The 14,882-nt window shown below is 34.5% G+C and overlaps 1 protein-coding gene across 6 annotated transcripts in view; it reads left to right on the top strand.

The window, feature by feature from the left end:
- The window catches only part of LOC121672767 (zinc finger protein 770-like), a 110,371-nt gene that overhangs the window by 33,862 nt on the left and 61,627 nt on the right, over positions 1-14,882 (top strand). Inside the window, exon 3 of one of the 6 annotated variants that reach the window (XM_042045585.1) lies at positions 6,830-6,901. The exons of 4 other annotated variants lie outside the window; for them this stretch is intronic. In XM_042045585.1, coding sequence (XP_041901519.1) covers positions 6,830-6,864 — 35 coding nt within the window. In that variant the 3' untranslated portion in view covers positions 6,865-6,901. Of the gene's footprint in view, positions 1-5,268; positions 5,367-6,829; positions 6,902-14,882 lie in introns of those variants that run through there. One more of the 6 variants, XM_042045584.1, reaches the window with a different exon arrangement.

Raw genomic sequence — 14,882 nt, 5'->3', positions numbered from 1 at the left:
TACTGTCAAATATATCACAACTATATCACATCCATTTACTGATTCTATGCATGTAAATCTATTTGAGATGTACAAACAAGTCCCTGTTTGTGGCACAAAAGGATTAAGTGAGTTTGTAACTTCACATAGGATAGCAGAATTATAGAGGTTTATTTTCATGAGGTTCCTGTCTGAAGTTACAGATGCTCAGCACCTCTGAAAATGAGCTTCTGTTTGGAAGCAGGACAATAGTGAGAATAGTTAAGTAGAGCCCTGAAGAAGAATAGTTTGTTGAAGTGCATGTGTTGTTCCAGAAAGGAGCCTGAGATCAAATCTCTTTTGAGATTGCTCTTCTAAAAGCCATAACTTCATCATTTTAAAATAGTCCAGAGATCTTGTCATTTCCAAGCTTTTATGAAAAGAACAACTAATAGAAGCCACCCTAAGGCATTTTCTACAGTTATAAACATGAAGATAAACATATTCTAATTTAGCTGATTACTCTTTTTTCTTTTTCTATGCATTAACTACAGAATGTGCTTTGAATTCTTTTATATTATATCATGTAGCATAACTTACCTGCTGTGATTTAATCAAGTATTTGGGTCACTCAAACTATAATAGCAACAGAAATAATAAGGATTTCTATCTTTAGATGAGGCTTTTTTAATTTTCCTTTTCTTATTATTTTCTCTTCTTGTGATTGTTTGTATCTGTGATAGCATGCAAAGCACTTAAACTTTTGATCCTTTAAAGATTCGGAAACAGAAACCTCAGCTGTTTAACAGTGCTTTCATTAAAAGCATTGCTTGTCATTTTTGGCTTAACTTGTTTGAGAATACTTTATGCAGGAGTTTTGCAACTTCTAAAGCATGTTAGAATTTCATTTTGATAGAAACCATGCTGCATAATACTTCCTTGCCACAGAAATTAATGCTTATTCTGTAATAAGTTTAGCATAGGATGCATCTCAGAAAATGTCTTTAGCAAGTATGAATTGAAAGACACACTTTGGTGTTAGGCAGGAGTTAAGCACATTGCTTACAATATTCTTTTGCATTTTTTCATGGTTTTTACATTTCACTTTTTGTGAATATACTGCAGACAGGCTGAAAAGCTTTTCAGGAGTTCTCATCACTGAAGGCATACTCATTCATAGTCAATTATAATAAGACTTTACCAGTTCCAAGGTGCATTCATGTCATACTATAATAGATCTGCTCTAAGAGATGGTATGTTTCTAGCTCTGAGCTGGCTAGGAACATCAATTGATTATTTTAATCGTTGTAAGACACATTTCAAAAATATCCAGTCAGTGCCTTCCACTCTCATTTAGGAGAAAAAGTAAACAGTACACTTTCTGCAAGATGCTAAGACTTACATATGACTGCCCAAACATAGGAAGACTTATCATTCTGGAACACAAATGAAAGCTGTCCAAGAGCTGATGGAAGAGCATCACACAGCAGCTAGAAGAAGCCATGGAATTAGAAGCAAGAGCTTGGCCCATTTACATCAGAATAATTCTAGTGAGAGACCACAGTCTCTAGTTCATCCAAAGGATGGTCCCTGCTCTAATATGTAATTTGTCAAGACAGATAAAACAAGATCAAATTTGTTTTCAGCAAATACTAAGAACCTGAGCTATGAAAATGAAGTCAAACATCATTAGCCTCTGTTCTTTTGGGGTTTAGGTGGAATGAAATCCCAACGTATTGAAATTAACAGAAATTATGTTATTAACACCACTGGGAAAGAACTTAAGCACAGTTATCCCAGTTCAAAGGCACAATTTAATGCTTCAGTTTCAATAGGGATGATAGAAAAATGTGAGGCTTCATCTTGAAGTACTCCACTTGCTTGATCTTTTATGCTCTTCCATTTTGATCTCCTGGTTTGTTCTTTCTTTTAACTTCCATTAGTCCCTTATTATGGACCACATAAATTATGTCTCAGCCTGAGTCATGAAATACAAGAGTAAAACTTGAAGGCAAGCACAGTGAGCCAAGTGCAACAAAACAAGATGTAAAAATCAAGAGGCAGCAGTCTATAGTTTCTTGATCCAGAAAAAGGAGATGTGACTGACATAAACCAGAATATAGCAAGCAGGATTATAAAGCCAAAACTTCTGTTTAAAAAACTTATTATTCTGTGCTGAAAATACGATTGGTAGCCAGAAGTTGTAAGCAAAAACGTGTACAGAAATTCACAGCTTGGATTCTACTCGGTGTTATTTATTAAATCAGGAGCCACTAATATGTTTCTTTGTTCCCGCTGCAGAAGGAAAATAGTGGCATGGAAACAAAAGAAACTTGATAGACCACACACAGTCCACACACGGCATGGACAATGCAACACATCCCCCCTGCTGGTTGTTGCCAATATTTGAAAAAGAACAGGTTTTGTATCAACAAAAGGAATAGAGATACTGGAAAACAAAAAACTTTCTTTTTAGTTTCCTGATACTGTGAAGTACTGATGTGTCCCCTGAGAAGAGCTGAATGCTGTTTAATGCCATGGGAATCTGCATGGAGACAGCTGGCCTCCATTTAAGGTAGAGGTAGAGTCAGTGGCCAGAGCAGCACAGCTTTGATTCAGAAGAGAAGTTCAGCTTTGTGTTGGTATCAGGATTCCTAAACAAACTGGAACTTTCTTCTGAAGCATTATGCAAGCCAGTGATTATGATGGACCAGAGCTTGCATGATAAAGTCCAAAATTTGGGTTTAATTTCTTGAGACATTACAAAAACACTGTCACCTCTCATTGTACAGCACAGTTACTTCATTTTTAATTTGTAACAATGGGCTTTTTTTCAGTTAAAGAGAATGTCAGTGCCATTTGAAATGCTCACTGTCATTGACTGAGTAGGCTTAGATAGTTGTCCCCTCTGTCACTGACCTTGTGCAGTTTGTCCATGACTTCAATATGTTTGTGTAAGATCAGCAGATTCCATAGAAGACTTGTGGCCTCCTAACTATGTTATGTTTAAGCACCAAGAACATTTCATGTATTCAAATCATCCTTCATTTATTCATGTTTTACAGATGGTGTTCTGTCTTTCCTTTTATAAAAGCAGTCCTACGCTGGGCTTGGTGTATGTTTATCAGGGCTTTGTCCTGCACAGAATACACTTCTTTCATGTTGATTCCATGATGTCATAACATACATTTTAAAATTTAGCAAAATAGGAGAGAGAAAGAGGAAAGAAATGCAATACTTTTTCCTGGGTTCTTGGTGATGCATCACCTTTTAGTTTGAAAATAGAACATGAAGTAGCCTCTGTACATTCACTTCATGGTACACAAATCTGACCTATAGCAGTAATAACTTAGCCTTTTACTTTATATAAAATCAACTAAGAAATAACATTATTACTTGTACAGTTCCTATACTACACCACATGTTATCAGTTAGGAATAGCAAGATGGTACGATTAGAAATACTTATGCTTTAGGTACTGCAAAACACTCATAATTAATGTGGTTTGTAATGTAAACTCTAGTAATTTCTCTAGGACACAAAACAGCCATGAATTATTATTACATACTTTTCAGAAAGCCTTTCAGAATAAAAAAGGAAATTTATCACTTAAGAAAGTATTTGGGAGCTGTAGGAAATACTATGTTATCCTGTATTAGATTATACTTACATCAACAGGGAAAAAGATTTAAAAGAATGGGAAAACTATGACAGTAACATGTACAGCATTTAAAATTCTTCATGTATGTGTGCCTGTACCATGTAAATTGACTAATTTGAAATAGTATTTATTTTTAAGATATATAAATTAATGTGTTAATGAAAATTGCTCTAGAAAATGGGGCACCAGTTCAATACATATGCACATACTTAATCCACTCATATAAATGCTTATCTGCTTTTCTGAACTGCAGCTCACATTTAAAATTATCATGTTAAAGATGGTCCCATAAAAAGACTGGAAAACAATAAAAATCCTATAATGAATTTTAAGAGGTCTGAAGAATTAAGTATTAAATAATCAGAGAACTGTGATAACTACATTAAATCAGAAGTGAAGATCAGAAAATGAAATGAAATGTAAAAATTTTGTATTGTCCACACAAGAACAATTTATATCTAGAAATATATATAGAGAGAATTTATATAGAAATATATATATTCAGTGTAATTAACATATTTTGGGTAATTAGTTATTATGAGAATGATCAGCTTCCATGCCACAGTAATGTGCATAAAGTAGTCTCCTTTTCTTGTTTAAAAACATAGTGGGGGGGGATTTCTATGCTGCTTATGTCTGTATGATACATTTTTTTAAAATTTAGTGAATGCTGGCATTCAATTGCCTGGCAGGATGCAGAGATAGAGTATGCATCTAGGTAGATAGATATGAGTAGGTGCTCGGGAGAAACTTGATTTAGACTGTATAATATTCTTCCTTTTAAAAACCTAAGATAACCTACGGCAAATTCTTCACTGTCAATAATCCAGTTTTTTTAATACAAAAGTTCTCATCTACTTTTAAGTTTATTATGGCACCACAGAAGAATAACATTTACAGACTTAAAATATACAACTTTAAGATATGGCTATTACTAAAGCTTAAATATTATTTAAAGCACTTCACTTGTAATTACTGATAGAAATTTAATTTTTAATAACTATTCTGGAAAAAATATGTGAAGCCAGGTACTTTAAAATATGCCAAAATTATTTTATAATATTTTATCTTGTTGCCATTATATGAGTCAATTTGATTTTTCCCAGCTTGGAATATTAGACTAGACATGAAGGGCTAGGAACAGTCTTACAAGTTAAAAAAAGTATATATATATATATATATATATATGCACATGTATATCCTCTTGCTCTCCAATCTCTTCCAAGAAAGGTTTCCCATTGTCAGCCAACTGATCCTAATATCATCTTAAAGTAGAGAATATATTTTGAAGTACAGACTTCTTTTCCTTCATGCTGTTTTATGTAGGTAAATACAAGCCCTTTGTAGTTATATTTAGCTTAAGTACTAAGCTTTTCTTTTTACCTTTGTCTTGCTGAACTACTTAACATTTTCTGGGTTTTTCATGTGTTCATTATTTGCCTAAGCAGCCTGCAGTCACTTTCTTCCTGACGTTTTAAGAAATTTCAGGTGTTTTCTTCTAAGCTAGCATTCAGGCTCAGTGTTTTTAGAGACCATTTAAGTTTCTAGTATTATGAAGTATATCTAAAAGATATTATACTTCAGTTATCATCCAAAATGTTATTTGCATCTTGTTGCAACTCTGCAAACTCATCTTGGCTGTTTCTTAGTTTTCAGAGTGCTGCATTTGAAGTGTTCTGTCTATTCATGAAGTGGGAACAGCATGGCAATAGCTGCTCCAAACTCATTTTTCAATGTACCAGAATTCTATGTTGGAGAGACTGTACCAAGACAGAGAAAGCAAATTTTACCCCTATACTGCTGATATCGTACTTCACAGCCCATATCTCATCTACTATTCTGCCATCCGTTGCTTCACAGGAAACTAATGGGAGATGCGTAATTTTTCTTGCAAAGGCTAAGTTATAGGACAGCTAAACAACTCTGCTTGATTTTCATATAGTTGCAAGTTAAATTGCAATACAGGAAATTGGGGACAAGTACATTTTTCATCTTGAATGATCAAATTCAACACTAGAGTTCTTGATACAGTTCTCAGGGAACAACCCTTCTGCCAAATTGTTCACCATGGCAAAAAAACAGACTCACAGACACACTGTAATCCTTAACAAGTATTTTGTAAAACAACTGCTGGTGTTCCTGCAGCAATACTTGTTAGTTTTACTAGTTGTGTTAAATTTGCAAAGTGACAATTCCATGTTAGCTCATTTGATAAATAGCCTTTGACCAGATATGAATCTTTTATCTCCTCCTACAGGCTAAACATTTCTGCATGTTTGGAATTATTTGCATTAACTTCATTAATCTGTTTCATGATCTTAAAGCTCCTTCGGGTGTTTTAATCTGGTGTTTGAGGTGACTTTCTTGATCATCCCCAAGCTTCATCCTGTAGTTGTGAACTGGAGTTGACTATTTCACTAGGTTGACCTAAAGCTCTTTGACTGTGATTGTTGTTGCTTGTCTTCTTTATGGATCACAGAGTTTATGTTAGATAAAACTCATAAAAAGTCAAGTAATGAACAGGAAAGAAATAGAATTTGTCTAAAATTTGCTAAAATGCTTTATTGTCCCTAAAAGCATAATCATGACCTTCTGTTGAAGTGGATAGAATTTGTAGCCACAGGGAACCTTTCACACAGATTTCATTGCAAGATTGAAGCTAAAAATGAAAGGCCAGATAGTTCACAGCCATTCTGCAGGCTGTGGACCAAAAAACTGTAACTACTGGAGTAAGTTCAAACTGTTAGCAACTAAAGACTGTCAACATTCTCAGTGTTCTGTCCATGCAGAGCTTGTTGAAAATTCATTAAATTCACCAGAATTAGTGTCATTTCCGGGGTAATATACAGCTTACTGTAGCAAAGAATTACCTGGAAGCAGTGATTCTACTATTCTGACTTACTTCTAATAAACACATTAATTGTATTGTGGATTTCCAATTTTATTCCTCAACTCTTTCTTTAGTAGTCATGTATTTACATACAAATGTTTTTAATATATGCCACTATTACCAACTTAAAAGCTATTTTTTCTTTCTTACATATTCTCACTGAGAAACAGAAGGTTCTAAAATTCCCAGTTACGTTTTTCATCTTGTGCCTTCAGAGGTATCACACTGGTGTCTTGTGTTGGAATTTTGTAAGCAGCAGTTTTAGTGAAGAAAAATAAAAAATATTCCTAGCTGTAGTACTCTTTATATTTTGATCTCAGGAGACCTTAGAAAGGAGTTTAGTTTCATCACCTGAATTTTACTGAGAAGCAACCTGGAGACAAGAGAAGGAGGTAATGACTTATTCACATTTTCTCAGTAAGCCTGTGACAGAAATTGAACTTTTGTCTCCTGAATTCTAGCCAAATATTTTCTCAAGCCTACTCTCCTTCTGCACAGGAGTGCAGATTCCAAAATGCCAAAAGACATAAAAAGCAGACAATGTAAACAGGTGCAAATGAACACACAGTTCATAAAATCCTGGCTCCATTTAAGTTGGTGGCAAAACTTCCTTCAGCTTTTATGGAGTCAGGATTTTCATCAGGTCAGACCATCTTTTAAAGACACATTTACACTAATGTGTCTATTCAGATCTCATCTCTTTTTTTTCCCCCATATACAGTTTGAGTTACCATAGGTTCTCTAATTAAACTTGATACATAATTTGCTGTCAGCTTATATTTCTGAACCAGACCTTAACACTATTCTTTGAATTCATTTTGCTTTAAAGAAAAAAATATGTGCTGCTTGTTCTGAAACACAGTAAGCTTGGTTTTTTCACCATCGTTCTGACAAATCTGTGTTCTTGGCTATGTTCCTTTGTATTTTCATTATATAGGTATTATTTTATCTGTTGGTGACAAATTTCACTGTTACTTATACATACTGTTCAATTAAATATATTTTCAGTTGTGTTGTGACCACAGAGTAGGATGAAGAGAGATGTGCTGTTGAAATTTTTAAGTGTGTTTTGGATTTAGAGCATACATGTTTGCTATAAAAAATTAATGATAGTGTTAAAGGTTACCACAAGTTAATTTTGCTCAGTAAGTAATGAACTTACTAATAATCCATGAGTTAGTAATTAAAAGTTTATATGAAGAACATGTTTTGCTTCTGTCATTAAAGTTTGGGGTAGTGGTTATGGCTGTTCAATGTCTCTGATTTTATTTGTTGCTTTTTTATATGGTTAAACTGAGCTTTTTCCTCCTTCAAATAATAGTCTGTGGCAGTGTGTAATAAGAATCCACTGAGACACAGAAGGCAAGGAAGTGACTTGGTGTCAAAATTAAATAATTTGTTATCAACAGGAAGGAATTGGTCTCTGCGTAACCAGTATCTTCCAAAAGTCCTGAGAAAGAAAGTACTTTTCTTTTCCTTAATGTTCAAAAGGAAGCTTACAAACAGCTGAAATCCATATAGTGAACTGTCATACAATCATAAAATAGTCCCATGCACTATTGATGGTGATTTACATAAAGTCAGTTGCGAGAGCAAATGTTTTCTTGAACAAATTATTTCTTGAGGACTATGTTCCTTTCTTCTCCTTTTAAACTACTCATCACTTTCAGAGAATTCTGCCTAGTACCTTACTTGATTAAAGTGGTTCCAAAACTAATGTGGCTTATTATTCCTCACAGGAGAGCCTACTCTGTTTGGAGAGAAATGGTGGCCAGGATCTAAGACAGGAAATGCTTATGAAAGATGAGAGAAATTCCACTGACCGTTGCATAAAATTGAAAAGGGAAAGTCAGAACAGGACAAATCAGATGTATAATGGCCATTTTGAAATAGTGGTGGTTTCCTGAGAAGCTGCCTTCCTTTTCAAACTTTAGAGATGAAAAGTATTGGTGAAAAAAACCCTGCACCAAATCACAGTATCCTTTCCAACATATCACCTGTAAAAATATACTGCTCTGATGTTAGAACAGTAAACTAGAAAATGACTGACACAGAAATTAAACACATCAGCTTGTCCTGCAAAAGTTAAATTATTACTGGTTCTGTGTGTTGTGCCATGGACGACACTGGGTATTTCATTTTTCTTTTGACAGTTTGGATTCAGGAGTTTGATCTGTTTTTCAACAACATGTTTGCTACAGAAAATATTTCATTCTACTGAGCTGACATACTGCTGAGCAGTGAAAGGTCCTAGCTTACATAATAGGGGTAAAGCTGTGCTCAATGTGGGAGATACTGACTGGTCACATGGTAACAGAAACTTCAATGCCATGTAAATTAAACTATAGATAAGCAAAGATAGAGTCTACTCTTACTATGATAGAATTAAGCCTTGCTTATTAAAATTGTTTTAGTGCCTGTAATAAAGACTAAAGACAAGAATTAAGCACTTTTGAAAATACTTTTATTGGCTTTAGTCCAGACTTGTCAATTCTTGCGTATATAAGACTAATCTTGCAAGTAAATCACCAGCAATGTATGCACATGACCTGTAGTCAAATTCATGAAAGAGTACCAGGAATGTGGAGTTGCATGGGCTGTGCTCTAAGAATTCATAGTAACAGTAGTGTAACCAGAGGAGCATTATCAAAGGTCACTGATGTGATTGTACTGCATATATCTAAGTCTTACGGTCAGAACAAATGTTAAAGTCATACTTCTATTATCCTTCCTAGTACAGCTATGTCAAACATAGGGTGGTACAAACATACACCAAACTATCTTCCTCTACATAGAGTACATTGTCTGATGTTTTTCCTTAATGTAACAGGCCAAAGCTCAGTGTGAACAGTGTGCCAGTCGTTGGCATTAGGTGAGGATATCCTATAAATGTTATCAGTACTTACCAGAAGAAAATTGGTTTTACAATGAGGGTGGTGAAATGCTGGAACAGGTTGACCAGAGAAAGGGTGAATTCCCCATCCTTGAAAACATTAAAGGTCAGGTTGGACAGGGCTCTGAGCAGCCTGATCTAGTTGAAGATCTCCCTGCTCATTGCAGAGAACTTGGGCTAGATAATCTTTAAAGGTCACTTCCAACCCAAACTATTCTATGATTCTATGATAAAAATTGAAAAATGGCTCTTGCTAAAAACATTTAATTTCTATCAAGTAGTAAGTGCTAGTTGAGAAGGCACATAATTGTCAACATTCAGGCATCTTTTATTTCTGACACTATTCTGTATTTATATAAGCAAGTGATAATTTCTTTTTCATATTAACAACGAGCAAAAAGTCAATATTGGGCCTTTATGCAGAATTTCATTGATTTCCTTTAACACTAGTGATACCTTTCCTGGAGTTATCTTAAGGCAGGATAGCTTTGCTTTGCTGTGCTGTGCTGGCTGACTTTATCTAGAAGAAATTTTCAATGATTTGAGAACTGTACAGATTTAAAGACCTGATTCTAATTGATGGTTAATCAATTTTGAACCAAAATCAGAAGAAGAAACAAAAGCTACTGCCTGGGTGGTCCTATTTCAATCTCTTAACATAGGTGGCTATGTCAAGTTAACTTTTTTATGTCCCACCAGCTAATATAGTTGCTTCTTCTAGGTAATTACAGGTATGTCTGTGATGGTACAGTGCCAGAAAACATTCTGAGTTGTCAGCATTCTCTGTACTGTCCCGTGCAGTTCCTCTCCACAGCACTTTGTGCAGTCTGTTGGAGGGTTACGGGCTGAACAAACTAGTGGGCCACTTAGGCAAAACTCTCATCTTTATTAGGTGGTTTGTTTGTTTTTTCAGTGCTTCCTAAAACCTTATCACGTGGTCTTGGGGTCATGATGACTTCACTGAAATTACTAGTTTTACCATTGTCTTCGAATCGAGTCAGAATTTTTTTCTTTAATCATGTTCCAAATTTAAAATATTTTTTGCATTTCTTGTCTTGATTAGCTTTTTTGCCAAAAACAAATTAACATGTTTAGCATTAAAATCAGCACCACAGAACCCCACACCTATAGAGGACAGTATGTGTGAAAGAAGAGAGCGCTCTAAACCATGCAGGTCACAGAGATCCACCTACAAGTGTCCCCAGTCCAGAGATTCAGTAGTTTGCTGCATGAATGTCTTTTCTTTAGCACTCTTCTGCAACATCCCTGTAGGCTACAAGCATGAGCTCTGCAGTCATGCTGCTACTGTTTGTGCATTAAACTATTTAAAACCCTTTAGCTGAACCCCAGAATACAGGAGGCAACCTCTTCCACCAAAATCCTTTCCCCACTTCCCATCTCTGCAATGTCTAACAAGGTTAGACATTCTAACTTCTGTGCCAGCAATCCTATAAATGTAGGGAAATATATCACTGTGAGTTAGTGCCTCTTGCTTTCACCAAAGCAGATGAAAGTTTACTTGGCAACCCTTTATTAATAATTGCATTAGCTAGAACAGAACCAACATATTAGTCTTAGCTAAATTTGATTCTTTAGGGCTAAAAGTATGTGCATTTATCTTACCTAATAGTGTGTGTATAAAGTGCTTGCTCCATAAAAAATTATTTTCTATGGTGCATCCATTTAACTACATCAGCTACACATTGCCCACCAAATGTCACCACTAAGACTGCCAGTGACATGCATATCCTTGGGCAGATTTAAATAGCTTCCTTTATTTTAATTAACCTGTCAGAGACAGCTTCTTCATTTCCAACACTTAAAATTAAGCCTGGCCTAAAGTCTAAATTTAGCCCTCCAGTCGTGATAGATTTGAAGACCGGTCCCTTTCACAAGGGTTTTGAAATGCTCTCACAGTTGCAAACATAAGAGGAAATGCAGTCTACAAAGTAGCAGATCTGAGTAAGAAGCTTCCAGTTCATATTGCTGCTTTTCTGATTATAGCTGCTTCTAGTCTACTTCCTTTAAAACATCTTCCAAGCCAGAATTAGCAAGTGGCAAACTTCTGTATTCTGCATCTTTTTAAAATTAAACTTTTCTGAGCAATGGGAGTGACAAGGAAAAGTTTACTAGACAAAAAGATTGTAATATGTCTCTAAATAAAGTGTGTCTAAATCATTCTGCTGTTACAACTGTTGCATTTTAGCTTTGCGGTCTTTTAAGAACGTCAGTTAAATTTCCACCTGAAGCTGGTGTTTTGAGACTGGAAAACCATTCCAGAAGAATTGAAATAAGAAGGATTAGCTGACCATATAACGTGACAGTGCAATTAAGTTGTTTGCAGTAATAACTCATTTAACCAGAGACCTATTTAAATTCCTTGTTGCTGTTATAAAAAAGAGTGATGCGATTCACAGTTGCCTGGACAGCTCAGATAAAATCAATTTTGTCTAACTGCCTAGAAGAAGTTAACTGTTTTGTTTAACCTAATGACCTAGGTTCTTTTTGTTAGTTGACAGACACCTCCAAGGGACCCTTCATCCTATTTTAAAATGGGATTAATAATCTTTTAGCACAGAGGGCTGTTTCTCGTCAGATGTGTGGCTTTTAAACCATTAAATTACATAAGAATAACTCCATCCTAAATTTAAAACAAAATTTGTGCAAACCACTGGTTTTGAATTTGAATTTTCCTATTTTAAAAATGGTGTTTGTAACACTCATGACTTATACTAATGAATCACTAAATTCTTTTAAAGTAGTCCTCATAGATGCAATCAAGTCAGAATTAAAACATTAATTTTGAATAGTGTGAATTGTGTCATTTATTTCAACGGACAAATCATTTTGGTAGCTCTGTCACTATAGGTATCAGCCCTTCTTACTGTTCTGTGTCTGATTCTTTTAGAGAAAAGCTCAGCTAATAACTTTACTCAGCATCTCAAGCAGCCTAAGTGTTATGTTTCTCATCTAGCTGCCACATTTCCCAGCCATTCTGACTGCTTGACAAAATTGTGTATAAGTAAAAAATACCCAGGTCCTGCAAATGCGGTAGCAGTATAAATTATATTAATTTTACACTTGACTTTTCTATAGTGTATCTGACTCTTTATTTAGTAAGATAAAATAATATATTTCATTAAGGAGCTGCAGAATTCAAGGCTTGAGAATATACTAGGTTTTAACATGCCTATACAATTGATTTGTAACTATTTAATTGAAAAAAATTCAGTCTAATCACTTTTAGCACATGAGTTATATTCAGCCTGTAAACTCCTTATTATTCATATGCAGAGGGATGTGTCCAATGATTAAGACCCCAAGGATTTGATTGAAAGAATAATCTGCATTTCTAAAGAAAAAATAAGCGGTGGGGTATTTAATTCTTGATAGAAATGTTGTGATGCACATCAAAGCATCACTAACTCTTAGTTTTAAAAACAGTATCTGCAACTTGCTTGTCCATTGGCTGGTTCACTGCTATATCTGTAATGCACAGTCTTGATCTAATAATTGCTTATTATGCAGTTGTTTATCCACTCATTTGAAACATCCTGAAATTCAGTCTAGCTCAGCAAATTGCTGTGCTTAAGGCATTTTTACATTCTAGGAAATTATAATATCCCCAGAAGGCAAAGAATTAATAATAAAAATCCTCTTTTGTAAAAGATTATCATTGCAGAGCAAATGGAGCAGATCTTCTCTATCTTAGCACATTTAATATTCTCATTTTTTTCTATGAAAGTGTGATGAAAAGACTACATGGGGATCACTGTTTTATTAACTTGTTAAGAGACAAATTTACTGAACCAATGCAGCATATTGATTTCAGTGTCTGCTATATGGAAAAGCAGCAATAGTAATGGATGACTTCTAGACATTTCCATATGGAAGTTAGCTCATTCTTTAGGCACTCTGTGACCTTTGTTTTTCTGTTTAGGCTGGCACTAAGGAGTTAATGATTCAGATTACAAGGATGCTTTCTTGTTTATTACTTAGAAGTTTTTCCTGCCTTCCAAATGATTTATTCCTAGTATGACCACCCTTATTGAATACTTTGCAAAGGATCCACAGTTTGTCTCTTTCTATTGGAAACAGTATTCTGGCGAGTAGATTTCTGGTTTGATAGGCCATAAACAGAAATTATAACACTATATGCAGCACATTTTTCATCAGTTCTCAAATACTATTCAACTGATTAAGCATGCATCCATCTCTGGAGTGGGGGAGCTTAATCTAATTCTTAAAATCCATCACATAATACAGATTACTTGATCTAATTTCCTTTATAATTGCAAACATACAAAGGTAAGTATCATAGCTAAGATACTTAAAAAGAAGGAAAAAGGTAACAATCAAACAAAATTGAGTTGCAATCCTCTAGGTACTTTTCTTGAAATTTTTAAAGTCCACAAGCATAGCTGTCTTCCAAGTTTTATTTTTTGCTTTATATTTTGAGGAATTAGAGGATTCTTATTAATCTAGGAGCTCAGTGCTGCTTAGTCTAGGAGTTCAATGCTGATTTTATTTCCATTATTCATTTTCACATTGCAGCAGTCGAGCATCCAGCAAAAACCAGAGATTTCAGAGAGTATGCAGGCATTTGTGGTTCTTCACCCTACAAAATGAGTGATTCATGTAGGCAAGGGCTGAAATCGTAGCAACACAATTCAGAAATTAATCTTCATATAGCTGCACTCTTACCATATTTTTTTACAAAAAGGAAAGTTTGTAAGTTCCTTTCTCAACTGTCTATTTTGTATCTCTCAGAGGTTACAAGCCTTTCTACTAAGTAATATTAATAATCTAGACTAATAGTAATAATCATAATAATAGTAATAATAATAATCTTGCTAAAAATCTTATTAGCAACATTAAGTCTACACAGGTAAGTGGTTTATGGGAATTAATTATGTATTTTTGGGCCAAGCCATCAGAAATATCTTCTGGATGTTTTTATCAAGCCTAGCCTTAGAATCTGTACAATAGATAGTTTAAATTTTTATCCTGAGTTTCAAAAAGATGAATAATTACAGAAATAGAAAGATGGAAATTGAAATAGAAATGCATATAGGATTTCCAAGTAAGTAAAATTTACTTCTGACATAAATTTAGATCACTATTTATTATTTTTATGTAAGCTATCAGCAGAGGGGTTTCAGAAATAGCTCACTTATATGTTCTTGTGGATATACAGGATATACAGTGACCTACTTTGTAGACATGGACAGAACTGTGTCTGTAAAAGTATTTAAAGTGGGTCTCTAATGTAAAACATCATTTAAAAGAGTCTTATTGAAGCAGCATCTTTTACATAAGCTCTCAGATATACTAAAGTAGTAACAATTATTCATCAGGCAATCTCAAAGCATTTCACAAAGACGGGAAAGTACTTTTTTTTATTCTACAAAATGGAAGCATGAAATCTGGAGTTTGATTTTTTTGAAGGATCAAGTATTTCAGTTGCTTAGAAACACAAA

This window comes from Corvus kubaryi, unplaced genomic scaffold, assembly GCF_017639235.1.
Source record: "Corvus kubaryi isolate FWS band 111438036 unplaced genomic scaffold, C.kubaryi_AGA036_p1.0 64947, whole genome shotgun sequence".
NCBI lineage: Eukaryota > Metazoa > Chordata > Aves > Passeriformes > Corvidae > Corvus > Corvus kubaryi.
The sequence above is the reverse complement of the archived record's forward strand: the minus strand, read 5'-3'. Positions and strand labels throughout refer to the sequence as shown.